A 26107-nucleotide genomic window follows, 5' to 3' on the forward strand; every position below is an offset into this window, starting at 1 on the left:
CCCGCCCCCGATGACGCGCCGCGCCGGGTGCGTGGGGATTCCCGCGGCCCTGGCCCTACCCGGCCTGCCCCGCGGCAAGATGGCGGCCTGAAGGTTCGGCCCCGGCGCAAAGTTTGTTGTGGGCTTTTGAGTAGTTGAGCTGCGGGGCGCGACTGGGGGAGCATTGCGGGACCCTGGTATGGAGTAGGGATGGAGGGAGGGGCCGGCTCCGAGGTGAAGGATGTGGGATGGCTGGAGGCGAAAAGAAAAAAAAAAAAGACAACACGGATGGGGGCGGACGGGAGGGGGCCTGCAGTCCTGTGGCTGCCCTAGGGGAGGAGATGGGACGTTGTGGGGTGGGGGTGGGGAGCCAGAAATAGGTGTGGCTCGGGTTCTGGAGAAGCAGTCACTCCTGAGTTGAAAAAGAGTCTCTTCGCTCGGAGCAAAGAAACCTGGAGTTTGGGACCGCGGCCTGACTCCCTCAGGCCAGTGGGAGGGGACAGGGCTCCCGTAGTTGCGGTCGGGGAGGGTTGGGTGAGCGGTCTGCAGCTTGCAGGGCGGGTCTCCCAAGGAGCGGGCCGAGGCCAGTCAAATGACCTCTTCCAAGCTTAGCTCAGCCTTTGCATAGCTCCTGTAGCAGCAGCATCTGCCCCGTTTCAGCTGAAGACCCCAGGGACTGGAAGAAGTCACACCGCCCGCCTGGAAAGAAGACGTAGCGACTTGCCCCAGCCCAACCCCAGAGCGGGTAAGATGTCTCCAAAGACAGACCCTAGGAGAGGACTCATGGGCTTGCAGAGTCAGTAGTTATTCCGAGGAGGCTGCTCTTGTAGAGAGTTTGTCTGTTGACTGTGCTCCCGAGGCCGGCGTTTTGGTTAGATTGCTGGCTGCTTTTTGAGAGGTGGTGTAGAATTGAGTTTTGCTTGCCTTCATCTGTGTAAGCAAGTAGAGATTGATTTTTTTTTTTTGATAGGGTCTCACTGTGTAGCCCTGACTGGCCTGGAACTGTGTAGACCAGGCTGGAACTATTCTAACACATTCCTGTCACGAAGCAGTTTCCTGCCTGTGCACACTTTTTTTTTTCTCCCATTTCTCCCTCACACCGCCAGCTTGACATTCTGCCTGACGAGACCTTTTGTGGGTGACACGATGGCGAGTCATAAGAAAGCAGCTTTCTGGTGGGGTTCACTTCACTGGCATTTAGTTGATTTTCTGAGAGCACCTCCTGCATGACCCCAGGCTGATGTCTGCCTTTCCCTCTTTTCTTTTGGTGAGAAAAGTTCATTAGCGTTCCTTGGAGCTAGGCACCACGGGAGACAGGGTGGGAGTAGGAAGAAAGCCAGATGCATCTAGGTGGTAAGGCTTAGTGTAACTGGGTAAAGTTTAGGTCACTCTGTATCCTTGAGACCCCTGATAAAATGTTACTTCGTAGTTGGGCCAGTGAGATAAAGACAGGGAAGATCGTGGAACTTGCCCTTTTGGCCTTCTGCATAGTGGCTGGAGAGAAAGGGCTGAGGCAGAGGGTAGTCCTCGCTGCTGTTGCTCTCCCAGGCAGAGTTGGGAGTGGGCTTTAGGCAGTTGCTTGTTGTTCTTAGTAGGGTTTGTTTGTTTTGTTTTTTTTTTTTTTTTTTTTTGTGGTTTTGTTTTTGAGTCACTGTGTAGCTCTGGCAGGCCTGGAACTCTTTATGTAGACCAGGCTGGCCTTGAACGCATAGATACATGGGTCTCTGCCTCTCAAGTGCTGGGTTTAAAGGTGTGGAACTTTATGCCTGGCTCAAGTTGGGTACCCTGGAACACAGACAGTTGTGAACTGCTGTGTGGGTGCTGGGAATTGAACCCAGGTCCTCTGGAAGAGCAGGCAGTGCTCTTAACCCCTGAGCCACCTCTCCAGCCCTAAGTAGTTTATGTTAATTGAAATATGTATTTCTGAGTGTTGTGCACCACATATGTGCCTGGTGTCCTTGGAGGCCAGAGGAGGGCTTCGGATATCTTGGAACTGGAGTTACAGATGGTTGTAAGACACCATATAGGCGTTAAGAATTGAACCCACAGCTTTTAGAAGAACAGCCAGTGCCCTTAACCGCTGAGTCATTTGTCCAGCCTCTATTAATTTATTTTTTGGGTTTGTGTGTGCCTGAGTGTATGCATGGTGCCATGTGTGTGTAGGAGCTCTCAGAGGTCAGAAGGGGACATCAGATCCCTTTTGTTTACAAGTAGGTGTGAGCTGCCGCATGGGTGCTGGGAATTGAACCTGGTCTCCTGCAAGAGCAGGGCATGCTCTGAATCGCTAAGCTATCTCTCCAGCACCATTAGTTTGTTTTTTTGAAGATAGTCTCACTCAGGTTCAGTATGGCCTGGAACCTACTGTATAACTCAGGCCAGTCCTGAACTTGTGGCAGCTGTTTTCCTGGGTCGTCTCCCTCCCAGTTACTGGAATTATAGGCATGAATGACTATGACCAGCTCCCCCCCTTCTTGTTTCTTTTTTGAGGTAGTCTTGCTTGTATTGTCTAGGCTAGACTTAGACTTCTGGGCTCAAGAGATCCTTCCACCTCAGCCTCTCAAGTAGCTGAGTGTATAGGAGTGTAGCTCTTTGCCCAGTGAGATCAGGTTTCATACTGAAGTCTATTTTGGGACTTGCATCTGTGTGATGATTGGACTGGAAGGTCTGGCTTGATCTAGAAACTCACTAATCATGTCTTGTTCATTGCACATATACTCCCACCGCCAAAAGTTTACTCCAGACAGAACACATTAATCAGTGTCCCTAGTCTGGCTTCAGTGTTTCCGGGTACCTGAAGATCTGATGAGATTTAGCTGTAAATTCATATTTGCAAGATTGGGAGCCTTTTTTCCTCCCTGAGGAGAATTTGTGTATGTGCGTCCTTGGGAATTGTATTGAGCTAGAACTGTGTGGTAGCCAGGTATGATGGTACACACCTGTAACCCTAGCACTCAGGAAGCTGAGGAAAGAGGATTGGTCGTTTGAGGCCAGCGTTGTCTACATAGACCCTGTTTCCAAGAAAAAGGAGAAAGAGGAAAAGAGAACATCGTGTTGAGCAGGTAAAAGAATTGAAGATGGTATACACCAGTAACTCAGCATTGAGAAATGAGACAGGAAGCTCAGGGGTTCAGGAGCATCCTCAAGTCACACAACCTGGTTGAGGCTGGCCTGGGCTACCCAGAACAAAAGAACAAAAGCTGACACTTCGAGCCAGGTTGCTAGTTGGATCTGTCTGTAGCCATTTGGCCTTTCTTAATTGCATAGCTCTGTGCACCTCAGTTTCTCATTGCTCAGTGGGGACAGTAATGGTTGTTGTAAAAGTTCATACATTCATGTGCTTCGATTCTATGGAATACTTGATAAGTGTGGTTATGCCCATCAGACTGCCCCATGCCTCATGATTGACCTTGTGATATCTGGAGGGTTTGTACTGCCGATAGCCCAGTACTACAGAGATGCAGGTCAGCCTTTTGATAGTGGGCTGTCTAAATTAAGCTGAGTAAAGTGATGTTAAGATGCTACCAGGTGGGTTGTGGTAGTTAGTGCACACCTTTGATTCCAGGCAGAGGCAGTGATCTGTGAGCTTGAGGCCAGCCCTGTGTACAGATCGAGTTACCCAGCTAGACACACTCAGAGAAACCCTGGTGTGTGTGTATGTGGGGCGGTGGGGGGGATGCTCTGAGGGTGGTAGTTTTTTATTTGCTGTTGAGCAGTAGTAACAGTGAATTTTGAGGACATTCTCTGTGTTTGGAGCTGTTGGAAGCACTTTGCATGCGCTAGCTACTTTTTTGGTAGCGGCTGTATGAAAAAGATATCCTATTTACAGATGAAGAAACAAGAGTGGTTGTCGGTTTCTTCAAAGGTCCCCAGTTAGTAAGTTGCAGAGTCCTGTAGGATATGAACTCAGGATACCTGGCTTTAGCAATTAAATAAGCTAGTTTGCTTTTTTGTTTGTTTATTTGGTTGGTTTTTGTTTTTGTTTTGTTTTGTTTTTTGTTTTTCAAGACAGGGTTTCTCTGTATTGCCTTGGAGGCTGTCCTAGAACTCACTCTGTAGACCAGGCTGGTCTCAAACTCACAGAGATCCTGCCTCTGCCTCCTAAGTGCTAGGTATGATCTACCACTGCCCAGCAAATGTAATTAATTTTTTTTAAAAATTATTTTGGGGCTAGGTATAGTGGTATACACCTTTATTCCTAGTACTCAAGAGGCAGAGGCACTTGGATCTCTGGCCTACTTACCAAATTCCATATCAGCCAAGGCTACATAGTGAGACTCTTGAATTGTGTGTGTGTGTGTGTGTGTGTGTGTGTGTGTGTGTGTGTGTGTGTATGTGTGTGTGTGTGTGTGTAGGTTGGGTATGTGCATGTGACTACAGGTGCTCTTGGAAGGTAGAGGTTTAGGATCTCCCCCCCCCCATTAGAGTTACACATATTCATGAGTCACCTAATGTGGCATCTGTGAATTGAACTCAGGGCCTCTGGAAGAGCAGTACATGCTCTTAATTGCTGAGATTACCCTCCAGCCTCCTCCCCACCCAAAATATTTGTATTAATATGAAGTTACATTTTTCTGTGGCCCAGCTAGCCACAGCCTCCTGAACACCACTTTATGTGGTTCTGGAACTGTGGGCTTCACATACACTAGGCATGTACCCTACCACTGAACTGAATCCACAACGCTCCCTGACCTTTAACATTGACCCTTTTGCCCCAGCCTCCAGAGTGACAGCACTGCAGGTGCCTACGATGCAGCTGACTTAAACGCCCGTTTGACTGTCTCCCAGGTCATGTTTTTTGTCTTGTTGGTTAGATGTACACCCATAGGAAACATTTTGGCTCTTTAGAAGTCTTTTCTGGAACCCAGCACTTCATCCCAGCGGCCCCCCCTCCCCCGCCATGTTAGCCAGACCTGTTCTCTCCATTTAGGATTCAATTTGGTGACTACCAGCTGCAAAATGACATTGGGATCCATTCTAACTCAGGCATGGTAGTGCCCCTGGCCAGAGACAGACAGAGACAGACCTTGGGAGTTCAGGCTAGCTAGGGCTACATATTCTAAAGAGGGATGCGTGTTAGTGTAGACATAAACATTAAGGCTGTTATTTGATTTTGATCATTGACATAGGAGATAAAGTGGTCACAGTATTAAATCCATAGTCTGTATGTAGTCATTCTTTTAAAAAATAGCCGCCTATGCAGAGGAAAAGATAGGCGGTATTTTAAATAGCTTCTTCCTCTCGAATTTGGTGAAACGGAAACCAGATGTTCCTGTCCTGAAGCTGTGCTGCCTGGTGTTGCCCGGTACAGGGTCTGAGTGAGTCTCCCATTCCTAGGCAGGGGTAGCCCTCAGCCTGAGGGCAGAGGCCAGCTTTAGGTTTTTCACTAACTGACTCTTCTCTGAGTCATGTCCTGTCTATTTAACACACCCTCAGGGCTGTCTTTTTCTTCAGTTAATGACTTTCCACCGTGCCAGCAGGCACGTGCCTGGTATGTAACTGGATTTTTGGGGACTTGGAGGCCTAGTTCTGTGGACTTTCCCTGAGATGCCTGACCTGGCCTCATAATGAACTTTTCTATCTGTTGTGGCTGGCACCTTGTTTTCCTCCTCCATTGTCTAAGAAGCCACATGTCCCAGGGTAACATACTTTGCCTTGATTTGATTTGTGTAGGAATCAAACATGCTGTAACTTGTTTTCTTAATAGAGTACACCTTTGTGTTGTAGTAGGAGTCTGTGGACTTACTGCATTCGGGTTACGTCTTGGCAAATGACCAGGTTACAGGGTGAAGGTAGGAAGGTTTGAACCAGTTCTCCTGCCTTACCATTGTGTAAATTAGTTTTCTCTTGAAATGCTCACATTTGAGTATTACATTCAAACCTCACCCCTTTATTGCCTTCTCCAAGTTTGAAGAACTTTGTGGTAAACTGAGTTTTTGTGTTTCACCTTGATAGGATTTTAATTTTTTATAAGATTTTTGTTTTGTTTGGTTTTTCAAGACCTGGTTTCTCTGTGTAGTCCTGGCACTTGCTCTGTAGATCAGGCTGGCCTTGAACTCAGAGATCTGCCTGCCTCTGCCTCCTGAGTGCTGGGACTAAAGGTGTGCACCACCACCTCCTGGTTAAAGAGTTTTGTTTTGTTTTCATTGTGTGTGTGTGACTATGGGCACTTGAATGTAGATACACACAGAGACCAGAAGTGGGCATCATGTCGTTGTCGTTGTTTAAGGTTAAGGTCTCCCTGTGCAGCATTGTCTCACATGGAACTCACAGAGCTCTTGCCTGTCCTGTTCCCCTTCGGTTGGTGTTGAGGGCCCGTGCTACGACACCTGGGAGATCAGTTTCTTACCAGCTATCTGGACTTAGCTCATTTCTCTAGCTTCTGGGCTTTTGTACATACAGATGCATGTTGCCTGCATTTCTGGACCCCTCTCCTTGCCCCTTCAAACATCCTTTTTGCCCTTCAGGTCTTGTTTGTAAATGTCCTTTCTTTAGGACTCTGCCTCTCTTCAGTCCTTTTCTTCTGTGCTTGATTCTAATACCGTATTTGCCTATTTTGTGTTGTGTGACTCTCACAGGACTGTAAGTGCCCTGAGAACAAGGACTTATCTCATTTACTTTTGTATTTCCAGCATTTGGGGTAGTGTGGGTACTTAAAATGCTGAGGTGTGCTAAGATGAATGAAATATGGTAGGAATCTCTCCCTGCTTCAGTCTACTATGTTGTTGTTAAACCATTTTCCCATTAAAGACTGTTCTAGTGAGCATGACTCAGGTACCAAGGTAGGTTTTTGAGTTCCAGCATAGCCTGATCTATATATCAAGGCCCTGTCTCCAAAACAAAACAAGCTCAACCTGTACCTCCAGAAATATTGTTGTTCTCTCTTATTTAATTTAAATTTTATCCTTTTAAGCTTGGCATGCCTTCTGACCCAAGTATAACCCTTGTCCTGGTTTGCCTTCTGTTGCAGTGATAAACACTGACTGCTCTTCCAGAGGACCTGGGTTCAGTTCCCAGCACCCACATAGCAGCTCACAACTATCTGTAACTCCAGTTCAGGCATCCCGACAGGCATACACACAGGCAGAACAGCAATGCACATTTTTAAAAAACAAAAAGAAGCTGGGTGTTGGTGGTGCACACCTTTAATCCCAACACAGGGCGTGGGTAGTGGTGGAAGCAGGCAGAGTTTGAGGCCAGCCTGGTCTACAGACTGAGTTCCAGGACAGCCAGGGCTGTTAAACAGAGGAAATCCTGTCTCAACCTAGAAAACAAACAAAACCCCACTGCTCAAAAGTGACTTGGGAAGGAAAGGGTTTATTTCACATAAACCTAGGTGTTACAGTTCATCATTGAGGGAACCAGAGCAAGAGCCAAAGCAGAGATCTTGGAGGGCCCCTTCTTTCAATGGTTTGTACCCATAGCTTGGTCAGTCTGGTGTCCATAGTGTCCCGGGCCCTTCCATATCATTTATTAATCAGGAAAGTGGTCCCACAGACTTGCCTACAGGCCATTCTGATGAAGGCATTTTTTGTAATTGAGGGTTCCTCTTAGCAGATGACACTAGCTTGTGTAAAGTTGGTAAAAACAAGCAGAGGAACTAGCCTTTTAGACTTAGTCACTGCTGTGTACTCCATGTACCCTGTTCCTCGTGGTTCCATAGCTCTCATGGCTCCCTGCCTGTTGTCGTCCATTTACTTAGCTCCTTTGACTCCTGCATTGCCCTGGTCCATAATGTCTCCGTCCACCAGACCCGACTTATTTGATACTTCTGTGAGACGCTTTCTCCCCACTGGTGCCCTAAATAAAACACTAACAGAACAGGGCCTTGCTGTGTGGCCCAGAGTGACTTCAAACTTGTCACCTGCCTGCTGACTCCTGAATGCTAGGTTAGGTGTCTGCTGCCTTGTCTGGTGCATGTCTTCCCTGCTCTCCTTCCCAAACCGTAAGGCTCTGTGCGACTTTGTTAGGTGAGAACGCTTTTCCGTGCTCAGTATGTTTGTGCTGACCTTGTGTGCAGACTTCCTTCATCCCACTTGGAAGGATTTGGTGCAGTGAGTGGGGAGCGGGGAGTCCTGTGAGTGAGTGAGTGAGTGCTTTTGGAGCTGGTGTGCTTGTCTTAAGTTATGGCTATGCCAGCTTTGCAGTGTTGGCAGGTTTTCTCACCTGTAGGACTCTTGGTTTCAGAAGAGTGCTCTGGCTTTTGTCTGTCTTGGTTTTTGAGAAGTACTGTACTTTAGAGACAGTGAGATCATAGCACGTCACGTGGTGCTTGACATATGGAGGACAGTCCTTAGATACTTGTTGAGTCACAGTTTTGGATAAGGGCGTTTTTATTTTTTAATTCAAGCTAGAATAAACTTCTTTTTGGTTTTTCGAGACAGGTCTTCTCTGTATTATGTATTGTTTTGTAGGCTGTCCTCTGTAGACCAGGCTGACCTCGAACTCACAGAGCTCTGCCTGTCTCTGCCTCCTGAGTGCTGGGATTAAAGGCGTGCACCACTGACACCCGGCTAGAATAAACTTGTTGGTTTCTGTCATGAAGCCAGGAGCCTTTTTGAGTAGGTAGTGAAATGGAGAGTGTCATCTTTCTTAGGATGAAGCAATGAGAAGGGGAGTGCCATCAAAGAACAGCCCGTGAAAACTATCTCTTGTCTCTTGGCTGCAGAGACTCTTGATGGGCCACGTCGTGCCTGCTGCCTCCCCAGTCCTGGGGTGCTTGGTAGTGACCTCCCTAGTGTATGACCAGTGGATGGTGGATTGTAATCACGGGAGAGAAGGTTGTATACAGCAAATGACTGGCTGGAGTGTGTCTTAGTTTTACTATGCTGTCATGAAACACCATGACCGAAGCAACTTGGGGAGGAAAGGGTTTATTTGGCTTATCTTCTGCATCACTGTTCATCATCAAAGGAAGTCAGGACAGGGACTCAAACAGGGCAGGAACCTGGCTGGAGGCAGGAGCTGAGGCAGGGGCCACTAAGGAGTGCCACTCACTGGCTTGCTCCCCATGACTCGCTCAGCCTACTTTCTTACTGAACCCAGGATAACTAGCCCAGGGGTGGGACCGCCCACAATAGCCTTGGCTCTCCTCCATAAATCACTAGTTAAGAAAATGCCCTGCAGGCTTGCCTACAGCTTAGTCTTATATAGGCATTTTCTTAATTGAAGTTCCTTCCTCTCTGATGATTCTAGACTGTCAAGTTGACAAACCAGTCAGCCCAGAGTGCTTTGGGACCCATGTTCCCAAGTGTCTTAGGGACTGAAAAATGTGGTTTTAGGCCTTTGGTTTTGTGCCATGGGCTTGTCCCTGATGCTCTTCCAAAACAGGCTGGTGGTTGACTCACCATGTATTCTTTTGTTTTCCTTTATTTATAGTTGATGGAAATTGTCTTTAAGGTACCAGTTCTCAATAAATACCAAAGGAATTTTTTCTAGAAGTTAGGTTCTCTTCAACTGTACAGAGTATGAGGAAGAGCTCCCTGTTCTCTGAAGAGCAATTTTGTCTGGTTACACATCTCTGCCTGTCACAGAGTCACTGTTAACCTGTCTCCCTCTGCTAGAGGGGAGAGCTGAGGATTTTCTTCCGATTACTTAGGAGCAAGGTCCTTAGCCGAATACAGGCACATTAAGTCCTGTGAGAAAGTGCTTAGCAACCCATCCTTCCTGAGCAGTTAAAGCAGATGAGATCTCTCAAGTAAGACCTTTCCAGCTCTTAGGACTTTTTTCTTTTCAGATAAAGTCTCTGCAGCCCAGCCTAGATGGAATCTCACTATTTTATGAGACAGGTTTGACTCAGCCTAGCCTCCAACTTTGGATCCTCCTTCCTCAGCCTCTGTACTGGAATTTTGGGCATCCACTGTTATTCCCAGGGTTTTACTCTTTTTTTGTTTGTTTGTTTGTTTGTTTGAGACAGGCTTTTTCTGTCTTGGAACTCATTATGTAGACCTGGCTGGCCTTGAACTTTCAGAGATTGGACTGCATCTACCTCCTGAGTGCTGGGTTTAAGGCATGTGCTACCACAGCATACCTGCTGTTCTTCCTTTGGAAAACAAAGCAGACCTAGCTATTGTCATGGAGTTCTAGTAGCTGAGGGCTCTGAAGGCTGCCTGTCAGTGGCCAGGCTTTCTTCCTCACCTAGGAAAAAGGTCAGGGCCTTTAGGAAGAGTTAGCAGTTGTCTGGGTTAGTGGTTCTCAACCCGTGAGTCCAGACCCCTTTGGGGATCAAACCACCCTTTCACAAGTGTCACCTAAGGCCATTAGAAAACACAGAAGTTTACATTACCACTCAACAGTAGCAAAACTACAGTTATGAAGTAGCAACAACAATAATTTTATAGGTGGAGGTCACCTCAGCTTGAGGAACTATATTAAAGGGTCACTGCATCAGAAAGGCTAAGAACCACTGTTGTAGACTGCTGTCTTTTCTCTGGTTGGGTGCTGAATTTTTTAAGCTTGGGGGCAGTGCACAGAGCAATATGGGGATCTCAGTGAGTGGGCAGTTTGGGAACCCGTTGGCACTTGGTGTTTTGTGGTGCCATACTGGGGGATAAATTCAGGGTCTTGCATGTACTGAGTAAGTGCTCTACTACTGAGCCATATCCTCAAAACACACACACACACACACACACACACACACACACACACACACACACACACACAGCTGGACTGGCTGCCAGGCCCTCGTGTGGGGGCGGCATGGTGGTGGTGCTTCCCATTTTGCTCACCACCGTCCCACTGCCTGCAGGGCTTCTCAAGCTTGGGAAGGTGTTTGGGTGCATCTTCCTAGCTTTCTGTACTGGGAGGTGGAAGAGCCTTTTCCAGGCTGGGGAGCCTGACTGCTTTCAGCCTCATTTTCCGGGGTCCTCTGGAGCTCCCTGGGAAGCCATCTGTCTGGCCGTGTAGAAACTGTGAGGTGGCAGTGTGCCGCCACTCCCTGACTGGCCCAGCTCTGGGCTAGGTTGCACACTGCTCCATTGTACTGTGTTCTGATGCAGTTCTTGTCACAGCTTTGACCCTAGCTGGTCTCTTACAGCTCTTTCCCTCAGCTTGTAGGTGACAGAATACACTGTGTTGGCATAGGCTTGGATGGATGGTAGCTGCAGCTGTGGGAGGGTTTGTTCTTACAAGCCAGTGTTCAGAGCCCTGGTGCAGCCTGGCAGCAGTGTTTGGGACTAGGGAGACAGGGAGCTGCCTCCCACAATAGCTGCCTTCTCTTGCCAACCAGAGAGCCTTGTTGTGTGGGTCAATAAGCTAGACTCACTGTTGGCAAGGTCTTCCTCAGGAGTGCTTTCTGGTGCTGGGAAGCCCCTGAGAGTCCCACAGTAAGTTGGAGGTACTTTCCCGGCATGAGTACAGTGTGTGCCTGAGGGGTCCCGCAGCTTGTCTTCTGTGCTCTCTCTTTGCAGCTCCTGAGTTGGGCAGCTCACACACCCAGCTGTCTGTTTATATGGAGTGCCTGGAGGGCGTCTGCCATGAGTCTGTTGCTAACACCACTAACCAGGAGAGCTGGCTGGCTGGGGAGAAGACACTAACCTTGTGAGTTTAACCTTGACTAGCTAACCTGCCCTGAGGTACCACTAGCAGCGTGCATTCTGCATTCTCTGCCAGGCTGGCTGCCTCTCCCTCAGTCTTGCTCTCTGGGTCCCTGCCTTTCCTCTTTTCCACGATGTGGGCAGGATAAACCTCCTTCCTCTCAGCTCCTTTTCTGTTGCTGTGTTAAACGCTATGGTCAAGGCAACTTAGAAAAGAAAGCGTATAACATGACTTACTGTTTCCCAGGGTTAGACTCTCTGGTGACAGTGAAAACAGCTAAGAGCTCCTATCTTAATCCACAACCTTGAGATAGAGACAGACAAAAACAGACTAAACACAAGGACAGACACTAGGAATGGCGGGAGTCATTTGAAACCACAAAGCCAACCCTAGTGGACAAGGCCACACCACCTAACCCTTCACAAACCATTTTACCAACTGGGGACTAAGTAGTTGTAGACAGAGGCGGAACAGAAACTCCGTCTACAAGTATTCAAATGTATGAGACTAAGAGGCCAGTCTCGTTCGGCCACCACACCCTTCATGGCCAGAAGAGATGTGGCCTGCTACAGGACTCCTCTCCTCTCCCCCTCTTCCATGATGGACACCTCAGTCTCCCACTAAACAAATTGATTAGTGTTCCTATTCTTTTCTGTGTTTTCAGCAACAAGGAGCTGAAGACTCACCCTCAGTTACCATGCTGTTCCCGTTTCTCTGCCTCAGAGACAGGTGGAGGCAGGATAGGAATAGATATACCTTCTTTCTGGACCCTAAGTAGTTTTCCTGCCTTTGTCAAGAGGGTGAATGTGGATGGTTCCACCATTAGTCTCACTCAGAATAGGAAGTTAGGTTATCTTTTTTTTTTTTTTTTTTTTTTTTTTTGGAGACAGGGTTTCACTGTGTAGCCCTGGCTGTCCTGGAACTCACTCTGTAGACAAGGCTGACCTCAAACTCACAGAGATCCACCTGCTCTGCCTCCTGAGTGCTGGGATTAAAGGCATGCGCCACCACCACCTGTCTAGGTTTGCCTCTTGGTTGGGAGATTGAGGCTTACCTTGGCCTAGCTCTGGAGACTTGTTGGTCAGAGAGAGGAGTAAACTGAATGCCAGATTCAGGGATCTGTGTGATGATGTAGTTCCCACTGGTCACCATTGCTCTGGGAGGTGGAGTTTGGTCTCTTACCCATTTCCACTAAGAGTGTCGAGTGGACTTTAGCCGAGAACAGGGAGGGTGCCTCAGCAAGACAGGGCAGGACCTGACTTTGGATTCCTTAGACCCAGGAACGGCTCTGACCTTTCCCGGGAGATTGGTTCGTGTTGCCTGGCATGGAGAAGCTGCTACCCTAGGCCCTTTCTTCCATACTTGCAACTGAGAAGGGATGCTGACAATGCCAAGAAGATGAGTTGCCTTGCTCTCTCTGGTGGCCCTACAGGTAGCTCTTTACATAAAGTGTGTCTCCAGGCTCTGAAGGGGAGGCAGACCTGGAGACTTACAAGCCCTCCAGGCATTTTCTGTCCCTGTTGGCTGGGAGGGAGAAGGAGGGCATGTGAGTGAATGTGAGGGCTTAGGTTTCCAGGCTCCCTAAGCATTTACAGGGAGGTAGCAAGCTGAAGGGGTTTGAGCTTGGCCAGGCCACTCCTCACTTTTCTCTTTGGGAGAGGCCTTAGAGCAGTGTCAGGTCACGCGCAGGCCATGGATTTGGCACTTTGGGCACTCCTTTTGTTGGGGAGGGTTGGTTTGCTTGGGTCGACATCAGTAGTCTTTTTCCCCTTTGTAACTCTCAAGCGATTGCTGGGTGAGAGACCAGGTGGATAGACAAGGTGTTGCTTCAGGTGGGGAACCAGGTGAGCTCTCACAGGTCACAGTTCTGGTTCTGAGGTTCTGACTACTGTGGTTAGAATGATTCTGTCCCTTGTGGGCCTTCAGAATCCTGTCAGTGTCCTCAGCTGAGTGTAGGCAGGGGGCCAGGTGAAAGCTACAGGCAGCTTATCCCAGGAGGGTGAGGCTGTACTTGCCCAGAGGCATGTCTAGCTAGTGGAGGGGCGGCAGGGCTGGTCTGGGCACAGATGGCATCTTCTACCCTAGTAGTCAGCTCAGAGCACCATCTTTGCCTAGGCCCCACCCTGTGAGCTGCTGGCTGCCTGCCTGCCTGCCACGCGCCCAGGATTGCTGAAGGCTTTGCTCATGTACCTCAGAAACAGCTGCGTGCCGGAAACTGGGGGCTGAGGCAGATGAAAGGGGGGGGGGGGTGCAGTGAATAAGCCTTGTGCTGAGGACTGCTCCCTTTACAGCAGGCAGAGTAGAGAGAGGGTCTTCATGGGCAGTTCTCAGGGCTGCATTGAGGGCCATCGGCCATAGAGTTGTTTGGGGCTTTCCATGGAGGCAGAACTGTCTAGGTTTGTGCGGCAAGCGTGTTGCCTGCCCTGTGATGTGCAGCTTCCCAGGTTGAAGGGGTCAGAAACTCGATATCCAAGGCATGTGGGGCAGGAAAGTTAAGGCGATACTTTGTTTCCTGTGTCATCAGGATGCTGTGATTGGGCTGGTGTTTGTTTTATTACCTATTTATAGCCTGCTAGGTTCCCAGGGAATTAAGGCCATACACATAGCTCAGCTGTCTCCTGAGTAGGGCTGGCTTTTTCTTTCATTTAGAAAGCCGTAGTGATTACTTGATTACTAACTTCTCTTGGAAGCATTATGAAGAAAAACTTTAATGATTCCTGTATGTGGGCCCCACCCTGATTCAAAAGGGCGGGTTCACTGACCCTTCAAGGTCCCCCATTAACTTAGTTCATTTGCAGCTGTGAGCGGATTATCAGTAAATTTCAAAACAATCTGAGGCCAGATAAATGGTGTCCTTTCCTAAAAGAGGTGCTGGTGGATGGTAATGGTCTGGTTGGTAGGATGCGGATGTGGGTCAGTGAACCTCACACTGATAGTACAGAATCTGGAGGAGGCTTCTGGTGGCGGAAGTCAGACATGAGAAAAGACAGAACATCATCGTATTGGATTCAGTCCTGTTCCCTCTTCTGTACCATTGATAGGGTGGCGATGGTGACCTCTGAGTCCTTGACAGACCTCAGAATGGCAGGAGGGAATAGGAGAGCCCCAGGCTCTTGGGCTTCTCTCTGTTTGCTGTTGTCCCTGGGGACATTTGCTACAAGAAGAACAAGGATTGAGTGAGTCAGGGATCTGAAGAGGTTTCTCTTGCCCCATCTATTTTGGAGCTGTGGTCTCTAGCATCAGTGGAAGCCCCTGGCCATACCCACTCAGAAAAGGCAACAGATAGGAGTCCTGGCTACAGCGCTGACTCCAGCCGGCCTGCTCCTGGTCAGGGGCGTTGTTCCTATCTGTCTGCACTCTGCTCAGCTGCCCAGTGGGTTTGCAGTGCAGGCCCTCTGTGCTGTGCGTGCCGAGTCCCATTTCTAATGAAAGTAGACTTTGTTCTCTGGAGGCAGCTAATCGTGCCCCATGGGCTGTAATCAGGGAGAAGGTATTTAATACAGGGCAGGTGGCAACAGGCGGCCGCATTGACTGGCAGATTGCAACATGGCAATTAGCAAGCTATCACCCTCCTCCCCAGCAGATATGAGGTAGTCTGTCTTCTGAACTGACTTGGATAGTGAAGAATGAATACAGGAATGCAGGAATAGTGAAGAATTAGCTTCACTAACTCCAGAAGGTTAGCTAGGCTGGGGTGGGGGTGGTGAGGCTGAGGAGAACCCCTTCTCCTCTTGCTTCAGGGAATTTGGGTGTCTCCCACTGCAGGTCAGCAGGGTCATCCCAAGAGCCACAGCCTATGCTGGCTCAGCCACAAGCTGGAACCTCCATCCTGAGCCATGTGACCTGCCTCTTAAGGCCCAGGGGATTGGGAGTAGAGCTTTCCTGCTCATTGCTGGCCTGAGCTTCCTCCACAAGAGTCAGCTCAGCCACTAAAGGCCCCACAGGCCGACCCTTGCTGTGCTTGCTTGAGGTGGCCTACTGGACCTGCTCTTCTCAGCACAGGGTTGGAGTCTTCCTTTGGATAAAGGAGTTGTGCAAAGTGGAGGCTACAGTTGGTGAAACTGCTTTGATGTCTTCTAATTCACCATTTCATCTTCTCTCAGCTTCGGGGCCACAAAACCCCTGTTCTTCACTCTTCCCTGGTCTGTCCTCTAGTCCAGGACAGTGGGCTGCCAGGCCCATTGTCTGCCCAGTGTTGTCCCTTACAGGTTGATTCCGGGCCACTTAGTAGATTTTGGGAATTGAAACAAAGGCCCAGGTGTCCCAACATGCCCTGGTATTTATGAACATGGGGCGGGGAGTGGCACAGATCTGCCGTGGGGAGCAGGGTTGGAGAGCCCGGAAGGTTCCCTGGTGCATTGTTGAAGGGTCTGATAGAGAAGTAACCCACCTCCATCCTTAGAGTCCCTATCTGCATTTACTGTCTCTGTCCTTGTCACACCCAAGTCATCCCCAAACCAGCAAACCAGATTGCCTCAGAGAAGCCTGGAAATAAACAGGCTCATAGCTGCAGCCAGGGCTTACTGTCAGGACAAGGCAGGACAAGCTGTAGGATGAGGTGCCTCAGTGAGTGTCTCTGTCCACACTCCTGCCCACGGTTCTCATAAGTGCCCTGGCGCCTACAAGGGAGTGGGAGCCGTGGCAGGAAGTGGGGCAGGTGAGGAGGAGGCTGGGGTTGGAGGAAAAAGCACTCAAGGAGCTTGCAGAGTGGAGGGCTCCTCAGCTCTGGGGTGGGGAGGGATGGACAGGAAGGCCACAGAGAGCTGGCTTGTGTGAGGAGAAGGGAGAAGGTAGCTGCTTGCTCCTGGGAACTTTCCCATCACCAGAGCTCCGTTGCCTATCTCCCTTTTAGACCATGGCTCTGGCCCTACCCTGTTTTCTGGGCATATACACCCACACATGCACCTTTCACTGTTAGGGCCTCGGTATCTGCTCTGCTTTAGAACTTTTCTGGGCCTTTCCCTCAGGCCACAGAAGTCCCTACTCCAGGGCTTTCTGGAGGACAGCCACAGGTATAGTATCTTGTTTGTTCCCCCTCACCCCAGGAATGTGGTGTCCTTTCTGGCCCTCCCAGATTCCTGTGCAGGGAGTCAGCCTGACAGCTCGCTGCTTGTGCCCTGTGGGGACACGTTCTGCCTGCTGTCAAAGGGGCGGGGCTGGCTGCTCGTGCTTCTGCTACTACACCAAGCTTTCCTCCAAACCCAGACCAGGGACCTTACAGAGGAAGGAGACTACTGCTTCCCCACCCTCCTTTGCCCCCACCCTGATGCCCCAGGCCCTGCTGGAATGTGACAGGAGTCATGGCCAGGGCATGTCCCAACAGTAGGAACACATGCTTTAGCCCGTAAGGCCTCCTTCAGCCCCCAGCTCTGTTTGGGTTGATGGGGGTGGGAAGAGATTGTTTTTATTCTCAGAAAGCCACCTAGAGTTACTATTTCCACTGATCACTGTAGTACCTGCTGCCCCCGTGCTGCCGCCCAGCTTATTACAGGTGCTTCTCGAAATTTCCAAGAAGCTGAGGGTACCTGGCAGGTCACTTGGCTCTACCACGTGCATAGGTGTAGAGCAGGCTCTTGCAGTGGGAAAGCATGTTACCCAGGCACTACAGTGTGCCAGAGCAGCCCTGGGCTTGGAAACACGGGGCTCGGCTCCCCATACTTGGGGGTAAGTTTTTTCTATTACATTTATTTGAGTGTATGTGTGTAGGCACATGCTTGCCACAGTGCACATGTGGAGTCAGAGGACCAGCTGTGGGAGTGAGTTCTCTCCTTCCCCCATTGAGTTCCAGGGTCAAACGTGAGGCGTGAGGCTGAGCAGCAGGCACCTTTGCCTACTGAGCCATCCTGCCGGCCCACAGCTTTGTTTTCTAGACCCGCAGCTCTCAACGTCAGCACTGCTGGCCCTTTGCCTTACCCGTTCTTTGTTACAGTAGCTGCCCTGTGCACGCTAGGGTGGGTCATCCATATTCTGACCTGGATTTACCAGATTCTGAGAACTAAAAATGTCTCTAGACATTTGCCAGCTGCCCCTGAGAGAACCTGATTGACAACCATCCTCCCAATCGCTGAGCTTCGGGTTGTCTTTCTTGGGCCTACCTTGGCTCGTTGCCAGGGTTTATTGCCCACCATTGTGCATTGTGTGACCCATGCCAGTATCAGTCTGATGATCCTCTGCGTCTGCTGCATTCCCCTGACCCCCGTCCCGTGGTCTCCCTGCTTGCTGGCTCTCTGGGAGCCTTCCAAGTCGCAACTGGGCAGGCGGGCGGCTGACACCTGGTGTCACTTGCTTCCCTTCTCTGGTTTCAGGAACTCTTGGCTAGAGGAAGTGGAGGGGCCTCGGGATGTGGAGAGCCGAAAGCTAACTCCAGGACAGCAGAACAGAGAGAGCCGCCAACAGACAGACGGTATGTGGTCATGAGGCCCGTGTCCCCTACTTGGTTCTCTTCTGGGAGACTGGCAGGTGAGGCGCTGGATAGGCGCCGTCTGCTCTCCTGCAGTGGGAACTAGTAGAAAGGAGAGTGTGTTTTGGGCCAGCTGGTCTTGACCTTCGTTGGCAGTGATCACAGAGTGGGCTCAGCTTGGAGACACTCATCCAGGAGCTTGGGTTGGGTCAGTATCCTCAGACTTTCCAGGTTTGTTCACAATTTATGGAAATCAAACCTCTATTTAACATTACCTAAGTGCTGGGCACTGTTTCTGCTTTTATTGTAAACAGTCTCACTGTGTAGCCCAGGCTGGCATCAAGTTTAGGGCCTTCTTGACACTGCCTCCCCGGTACTTGGGATCACAAGTATGTATGGCTGGCTGTGTCTGGTTATTGAGGCAGGGTTCCAGTATGTAGTTCTCACTGACCTCGAAATCAGAGGTCCCCCCACCTCTGCCCCGAGTGCTTTGATCAAAAGTGTGGGTCACCATGCAGCCTGATTTGGCACTGTTCTTTTTTGTTTTTTTCATGACTGTCCTGGAACTCCCTCTGGCCTCAAGCTCACAGAGATCTGCCTGCCTCTGCCTCCTGAGTGCTGGGGTTAAGGCGTGCACCAGCACTGCCTGGCTCTGGCAGTGTTCTTATGGACTGATAGTCTTCATGGCAGCTCTATGAAACTGGTGCTGCTTTTAGCCTCAGTTTACAGAGTCCAGGAGAATTTGCTTTTGCAACTCTCCGTGGTAGTATGGGCTACCCCACTCTTAGAGCAAGGCCTGCTCATCTTTGGGCCTGCTTTCCCACCTGCATGTTCTCAGTTGGATTCTCGCCCTCCTTTCCAGTGCCAAAGTCCACCCTTCTAATGACCCAGCTATGGCTCAGGCCCGCCTGCCTGTGTGGTGCTGTCTGCGTATATCCTCTCGATATCTTCTTAAAATTCTCAGCCCAAAGGCTGCTTCCCTCCATTTATTTTGTGTGTGTGAGGGAGGGGTTGGCACAGGTGTACACATGCCATGGCTGTAGAGGTGAGGGACAGTTGTGGGAGTCAGGTCTCTTTATCATGTGGGCTCTGAGCACAGAAGTCAGCTTGTCGGGAGCAGAGGGCCTTTACCCCCCGAGCCGTCTTGGGGGCCCTAGAAAGCATCTTACCCACATCTCTGAGCCTGTGTCTTCCCGACTTCTTTCAGCAGGTAGACAAGCCTGCACCTTCCAGAATGACCAGTGCTGCCCCTGCTAGGAAACCTTACCGGAAGGCACCTCCGGAGCATCGAGAGCTGCGCCTGGAAATCCCTGTGTCCCAGCTCGAGCAAGAGGTCAGCAAGACTGGTATCTGGTCCTGGCTGGCAGAAGCAGGACCCCGAAGCTAACTGTCAGCTGGTTCTCAGGCCCGAGATGCTCGCCGTTAAGGGAGAGAATGGCACTGCGGATACAAGTGTGGCAGTGTGGGTGGGGCTGTCTGTGTGCTCATGCCCCAGGGAGCCTTAGTCTTTGAGCTCAGCAGAATGGGTCCCATATACTGCAGTTCTCTCTGTTATAGCCAGCCCATTGGACTGTCCAAGCCCTGGCTGTGGGAAGCTGGACTCCAGGCCTCTGGTGGAGGCCTCTTTCCACCTTGGCCTCTGTAGGGAACCTAGGGAGGTGGCACTCCAGCCGCTTCCCACCACAGTGGCTGTCCTCCATTGTCACTGGCAAGTCCGGCCCTTCCTCCAGCTGCCCTGATAACTTGGTACTTTCTACTAGGAGCCATGTTAGCCTTGCTCTCGGGAGGCCTGTGGTCAACTGCCAGGCACTTGAGTTTGGCTCTCGTCCTCATGCTAGTGAGTCCGGGTGGTTTACTCACCTGTTATCTTTCCTCCCACCCGCACGGTGCGCAAAGTCCAGTCTCAGACGCTGAGCATCGGGTGGGTGTGTCATGGCCTCCTGTGGACAGTTGAGGGAGATATGCCATGATTTGTTCACTGTGCTTCAAGGAACATTAGCTATAACTTATATACTTGGGGCCCTGGTTTATAGATAAAGGAACTAAGATTAAGAGAGGTGGAGCCTTCACCAGTGTGCTGAGTAGGTCATAGCCAGTTGTCAGTCTGGAGTCCGTGGTCTGAGCTGTTTGCTTCGTTGACTTACTCATGGCCTGCAGTTCTGAAGCGTCCCTTCTGCATAGCTTGCACCTGCTCTGGTTGGCTGGGTTCTGGCGCTTGGGTCATGACCATTGTAGGATCTTAGGAAAGTTGGGGCAGGGATTTCAAAGCAAAGCACGAAATGGTTTGGTGGTACATATGTATACTGGAAGATGGAGGCTCATGGTCCCTTCAGTTACGTAGTGAGTTTGAGTTCAGCCTAGATTGTATGACAACCTAAAAACAAACACTCAGCAGCCAAAAGCCCCATAGCATTTTGTTCCCCAGAGAATCTTCAGCCTTTCAGTTTTTCCACCTCATCCTCCAAGGTCCTGCTTTGGCCATCTTCCTCAGTAGGGGTTGGGAGCGCTCTCTCAAAACTCTCCACTTTGATAGTTTGCCCTGACTGCTCACTTGTCTGGCAAGTATACATGCTCATGAGGAAGTTGGTGGACACCTGAGAGGTGCTGTCTTCTTGGGGAGCGATGGTATGGGCACCTGGTCCCCTTTGAAGGTGGCTTTGATTAAGGGTAGATGTTGGAAGAGGTTCTAGAATTTTCTGGTTGGCATGGGAAAGGGTACGGTAAGCTTATCCAGGCATCACTGGCTTCATCATCTCTAGAGGGCCCTGCTCTTCTGTGACTTAGCCCTTTCCAGGGCTGTTTAAAGTGTCACCCAGGCGGTTAGTGGCTGCAGGTGAGGCTCAGGCTTTTTCTCTTTTTCACCAGGACTCCCTGACTGACGCAGAGAGGATGAAGTGAGTACCGGTTCCCTGTCACCTCCCGTGCACCGTGCCCCTTTCGCTCCCTGCTCTAGGCTTCTGGTACTACCAGATTTCTCCTTACAGCTGGCCTTCTGACATGCCAACTTCTGATGTTGTAGCACAATGTTGTGACCGGTAGTTGTTCATGTTCAAAACCATAGACTTAAGCCCGGTGGTGGTGGTGCATGCCTTTAAGCCCAGCACTTGGGAGGGAGGCGGATGTCTAGGTTCAAGGCCAGCCTGGTCTACAGATCGAATTCCAGAATAGGCTCCAAAACAATACAGAGAAACCCTAACAACAACAACAACAAAAAAGCAAACAAAAAAGAACCATAGACTTAAATTACAAAACAAAAAAAAATTGCAGAAAAAATGTTAGTTTTTACGTAAGTTTATGATTATTGTGTTGGGCTGTATTGCCTTTCTCAGCCACATGCAGCCCGTGGACTACGCATGCTCGGCAGAGGTAAAGGTTGGATGGTGTTGTAGGGCTCAGTGTTGTACGTGTTTTGCCGGGAAAGGGTTTTCCTTGATCTGTGGGCTGAGGACCTTCTCTTGCAAAGAGCTCTTGCCCAGCTCCTGGCTCTAGAGTGACCCACCTGTGCCAGCTGCCTCTCAAAGCCTTTCTGTCAGCATTTAAGGCCTCCTGGAAAACAGCAATGCTGGCCTGGATTCCCAAGAATTTAATAATGGAGAAGTCTGATTGTTAAGTGGGGAGACAGGAGCGTAAGGCTTGGTGGCCTGCTGGCTCGGGTGGTAACCAGAGGCAGGTCGGGATCTCTGACCTTTTGTTCTGACCTGGTGTTCTGCATTGGGTGGGGCATAGTGGGGTGTTTTACACCATAAGTCTGCTTCCACCCCTTCCCACCTCCAGCTAGACCCGCTTGTCCGTCTTCTCCGTTCCCAGTCCTGTCTGGAGCTGCAGGGTTAGCTGTCTCTGACAGCTCCCTGTCCCCTCCCCCAGACTTTTGCAGCAGGAGAATGAAGAGCTTCGCCGACGCCTGGCCTCGGCCACCAGACGCACTGAGGCCTTGGAGCGGGAGCTGGAAATCGGGCAAGACTGCCTGGAACTGGAGTTAGGCCAGAGCCGTGAGGAGCTGGACAAGTTTAAAGACAAATTCCGCAGGTGTGGGACAGGGATACGTACCTCCCCATTCATGGGGGCTTATCGGGAGGAGCCTCAAATCCCACCTGACTTCCCAGATTCCCATGTAGAGGGCCGGTAGGGCCTAAAGAGCAGGATCTTGACCAGGGCTATCTGCCTGGAATTCTTCTGTAGGCTGCAGAACAGCTATACAGCTTCCCAGCGGACCAACCAGGAGCTGGAGGACAAGCTGCACACACTGGTACTGTGCTGGGAAGGCCTGTTTGGTTGGCACTGCTGCAGCGTAGTGGTGGACCAGGGCTTGCCAGAGGGATGCCGTTCTCCCTGGGACTTGGGAGGGCATGGTGGGGCGGTGCTGGGGAGGGGACTGCAGTGTGCTCTGCCAGTCGGGACTGTCTTGATGCTCACACTGTTTTTCTTCTCTCCCCGTCTCCCTCATGCTGCCACCGCTGCTGCTGCATTCTTCTCTCAGGCCTCTCTTAGCCACAGCTGGATTTTTGCAGTTGCGTCTGAGTTTGTTTTTCCCCTGGTCCTGGCCTCCTTGGTCCATATGAGGGATCGTGGGGCCCTGGCTGTTTCCCTCTGCCTCTTGAGCACATCTGCTCTTCCCTGTCACTGTAAGGCCAGTCAGGGCTTCCACCCTGGGAAAGAGCTAGGGCTGGGGTTCTGCTCGTGGCTCTGGTAGAGGCACTGGTTGATAGTAGCCCTTAGAGCTCTCCCAGCTTCCCAGCTGCAGTGGAGCAAGCCCAGGCTATAGGCCCACATTAAGAGCTGAAGACCAGAAGTCTAATTTTGAGCCTGCAGCTCCCTCTGTGTCCATCCAGCTAATCTCATAGATGCCCACTCCCAGCTGATCCTGGAAACTGCTGCTCACACAGACTTTAGTCCCTGGCTGTTAGTGCCTTGCCTGGTGCCTAGAGACCCTAGCTCCCTAAAGGTTGGGTAGTCTCTTAGTCTGCCTCTGTCCTGGGTTCCCATGGCACTAGGTCCTTCTCAGAGAGTCCCCTCTCATGAAGAGCCTGCAGAGCAGGAGAAACGCCGATCTCCTTCTGTCTGTTGCCATTTGTCTGCTCTGTCTGCCTTGGCTGCCCTAGCACCTGTGTCTCTGGGCTGGAGGTGGAGGAGGAGGAGGCTGGGGTCTGGCTGGGTCTGGGCTGGCTTTACCCACGTCTGTGCTTCAGATCAAGAAGGCTGAGATGGACAGAAAGACACTGGACTGGGAGATTGTGGAGCTGACGAACAAGCTGCTGGACGCCAGGAACACCATCAATAAGCTGGAGGAGCTCAACGTATGTGCCCGTCCTTAGCTCGGCTGCCTTAGACCTTGGGGGCTGGGCTCTAAGTGGGTCTCTGTTTCCAGGAGCGGTACCGGCTGGACTGCAACTTGGCTGTGCAGCTGCTCAAGTGCAACAAATCCCACTTCCGGAAGCACAAGTTTGCTGATGTGAGTGACACACCTGCCCAGCTTCTGTGTCTCTGCCTTCCCTTTCTTCCTTTCCTTCCTTTGCCCCTGGGTTGTACTTGAGCTGTTTAACCACTGAGGGGCGGGTTGCTGCTGAGGGCCTGTTACTAGTGTTGGAGCTGGCTCTGTTAGTATTTCTGTGAAGTGCTCTTCAGTCTGAGGAGCCTATGGAGGAAGAAGGGGTGGCCAGAGTTGATAGCCATGATACAAGAAAGGCCATCTGACCGCATCCCTCTCGGGCTCAGAGCCTCTGCCTCCAACCCAAGGCTGAGCTAACCTGCAGAACTAGAGGTATTTGCAGGTCTGTAGTGAGTGCAGCTCTCCAAGTGTGGTTTTGGCAGAGGCCACCTGAGGCAGAGGAGATAGGTGTTTGAATGCACTCGGGTCTTAGCAGTAGAGCTGACTAACTTCGTGTTCACTACCGGCTTGTGTAGAAGCTTTACGCTGAGAGCATGGGGATAGCTAGGACACAGTGGTGGCTGTGGTCTTCCCGGGACTCATTCTTCTCTCTCCCTTCTCTCATTCTAGCTACCCTGTGAGCTACAGGACATGGTTAGGAAACATCTGCGTGACGGTCAAGAGGATGCCAGCCCCAGCCCTCCTTCCAGCCTGGCCGCAGGGGCTGTGGTGCCCACCTCGGTCATCGCCCGGGTGTTGGAGAAACCGGAGTCTCTCCTGCTCAATTCAGCCCAGTCAGCCAGTGCTGGACGCCCCTTGGCTGAGGATGTATTCGTGCATGTGGACATGAGTGGGGACGCTCCAGGTGACTCAGCCAGCCCCCCAGCCCCTGGCAGTCCCTCTCCACAACGCAATGGGGACTGCTGCTCTGGGAGTACTGTAGGAGGCTCCCCAGAGGAGGAGCAGCCCCTGGCAGCCTCTGAGAAGTTGAGTCCCTACCCTACCCCATCTCCACCACACCCATTGTATCCTGGCCGGAAGGTAATAGAGTTTTCTGAGGATAAGATTCGAATTCCTCGCAACAGCCCCCTACCCAACTGTACTTACGCCACTCGACAGGCCATCTCCCTGAGCCTAGTGGAGGAGGGCAGTGAGCGGGTCCACCACAGCCCAGTGCCTAGCAACCCTGCCTCAGCCCAAGGCTCACCCCATCACCAGCCTAGTCCAGCCCCCTCAGCACTCAGTGCCCCAGCCAGCTCTGCCAGTTCTGAGGAGGACCTGCTGGCCAGCTGGCAGCGTGCGTTTGTGGACCGCACCCCGCCCCCGGCTGCTGTAGCCCAGCGCACAGCCTTTGGACGAGATGCACTCCCTGAGCTACAGCTGCACTTCTCCCCCAGCCGCTCTGGGGCCCCACCACCTTCCCCACACCCTGAGAGTGGACTTCTGCTGCCAACAGAGCCCGACTCTGGCTTTCCCAGGGAAGAGGAAGAGGAAGTGCTGAACCTGCCTGTCAGCCCTGAGGAAGAGCGCCAGAGCCTGCTGCCTGCTAATGAGGGCACAGAGGAAGGACCAAGCGCTTCCCATATTGATAGCAGGGTCTGGCCACTCCCCAGTTCCAGCCGCCCCCAGCGCAGCCCCAAGAGAATGGGAGTACACCACCTGCACCGCAAGGACAGCCTAACGCAGGCGCAGGAACAGGGCACCCTGCTCAGCTAAGCCCACCTGCCTTCCTGCTACCACCTCGCAGGGCTGCATACGGCTCCTGAGCTCTTTGCTCAGCCCTGGGTAGCTGTTAGCTGTGTGAATGGGGTCCACACCAAATCTTGCAGCTGCATTGGCACTGACTGGTCAGCTTGGCTCCTGGTTTCTTCCTCTTGGAATACTTAGTCTCCAAAGTTAATAAGTCATTTGAGTCCCAGGCTCTGCCCTCCATTCAGTCAGCCCAGGTGCGATCATGGGGAAAGGCCCCGCTTGCCAGTGTTCCTTGTACATTCTTTCATATCTAAGAACTTTGGTTGGTAGGGGGAGGGTATCATTGATGCTGCTGGCCTGATTACTCTCTTCCTCTGCACGAGCTACTCTTAGGCCTGGCCCAGATGCCTAGGGACAAGGGTGGCTTTACTCAGGGCTCCCCTCAGCTGTTCCCACCCTCCTCTCCAGGGGAGGATGGGACTTCAGGGGCCTCAAGCTAGGCTCCAGGTGAGGCCTGACCCCCTCTTATCCTTGGCTCTAGACTGTTACTCCCAGATTTGGGGAATTTTTCACATTAATGACTTTTAAAATCAAATAAAACATATTTTACAGGTATGCCCTAATTTGCCTTAATGACTTTCTCCTTCCCACTGTAATTCCCATTCTTGTTTTTATTTTTGAGATGGCATCTTATGTAGACCAGGCTGGCCCAGAACACACTTGCCTCTGCCTTCAGAGTGCTGGGATTAAAGGTGTGCACCACTATGCCTAACATTTTTAAGTGTGTGTGTACACACATGCCGGTGCCCACAGAGGCCAGGGGTTTGGTACCCTGGAGCTGGAGTTATGTGTTATCTGCTGAACACCTCTCCAGCACATAAGTATCTCTAGTCCAACTTTTCCTAGTCTTTGCCAGACCCCCCTTTAGCCCACTCTGCCTTGGCCCAAGGCATGGGGATAGGGTGTTCAGGTAACAGCAGGGGCTAATAAGCTTTCCAGCAGAAAAAGGATAAAGTTCAGCCAAGTTCCTCACCCTAGTTATCATCAGATGTCTGAACTCCCAGGATCCCTAGGTCGTGGCCCTAGGCTGACCTTTCAGAGTCTGAGCTGTAGGGTGCTATCACTCCTAATGCCGATGA

General features: G+C 51.1%; 1 protein-coding gene across 9 annotated transcripts; it reads left to right on the top strand.

Moving 5' to 3' along the window:
• Nucleotides 1–18: 18 nt before the first annotated feature.
• Nucleotides 19–25583, top strand: Tjap1 (tight junction associated protein 1). Of its 9 annotated transcripts, none has more exons than XM_021228570.2 (12): nucleotides 19–93; nucleotides 640–724; nucleotides 11385–11514; nucleotides 17817–17914; nucleotides 19119–19244; nucleotides 20777–20805; nucleotides 21776–21937; nucleotides 22091–22157; nucleotides 22389–22418; nucleotides 23098–23205; nucleotides 23277–23360; nucleotides 23907–25583. In XM_021228570.2, exons 5-12 carry the CDS (start codon nucleotides 19146–19148, stop codon nucleotides 24990–24992), a joined length of 1665 nt encoding a protein of 554 aa, XP_021084229.1. In that variant the 5' UTR covers nucleotides 19–93; nucleotides 640–724; nucleotides 11385–11514; nucleotides 17817–17914; nucleotides 19119–19145; the 3' UTR covers nucleotides 24993–25583. The 9 variants fall into 9 exon arrangements, with proteins under 9 accessions (XP_021084229.1, XP_040585211.1, XP_005072399.1 ...); XM_005072342.4 differs by having other exon boundaries at nucleotides 39–176; XM_021228571.2 differs by having other exon boundaries at nucleotides 39–176; nucleotides 19122–19244.
• The last annotated feature ends 524 nt before the right edge of the window (nucleotides 25584–26107 follow it).

Source organism: Mesocricetus auratus, unplaced genomic scaffold (genome assembly GCF_017639785.1).
Source record: "Mesocricetus auratus isolate SY011 unplaced genomic scaffold, BCM_Maur_2.0 Super-Scaffold_100021, whole genome shotgun sequence".
In the NCBI taxonomy this organism is placed as follows: Eukaryota; Metazoa; Chordata; class Mammalia; order Rodentia; family Cricetidae; genus Mesocricetus; species Mesocricetus auratus.

Bases quoted from the DNA above. Each gene is read 5' to 3' on its own strand.
- Tjap1 (XM_021228570.2), top strand. From the start codon at position 19,146: ATGACCAGTGCTGCCCCTGCTAGGAAACCTTACCGGAAGGCACCTCCG. The intron at 19,245-20,776 runs GTCAGCAAGACT...CTTTTTCACCAG, and splicing joins TGTCCCAGCTCGAGCAAGAG to GACTCCCTGACTGACGCAGA. The intron at 21,938-22,090 runs GTGTGGGACAGG...ATTCTTCTGTAG, and splicing joins TTTAAAGACAAATTCCGCAG to GCTGCAGAACAGCTATACAG.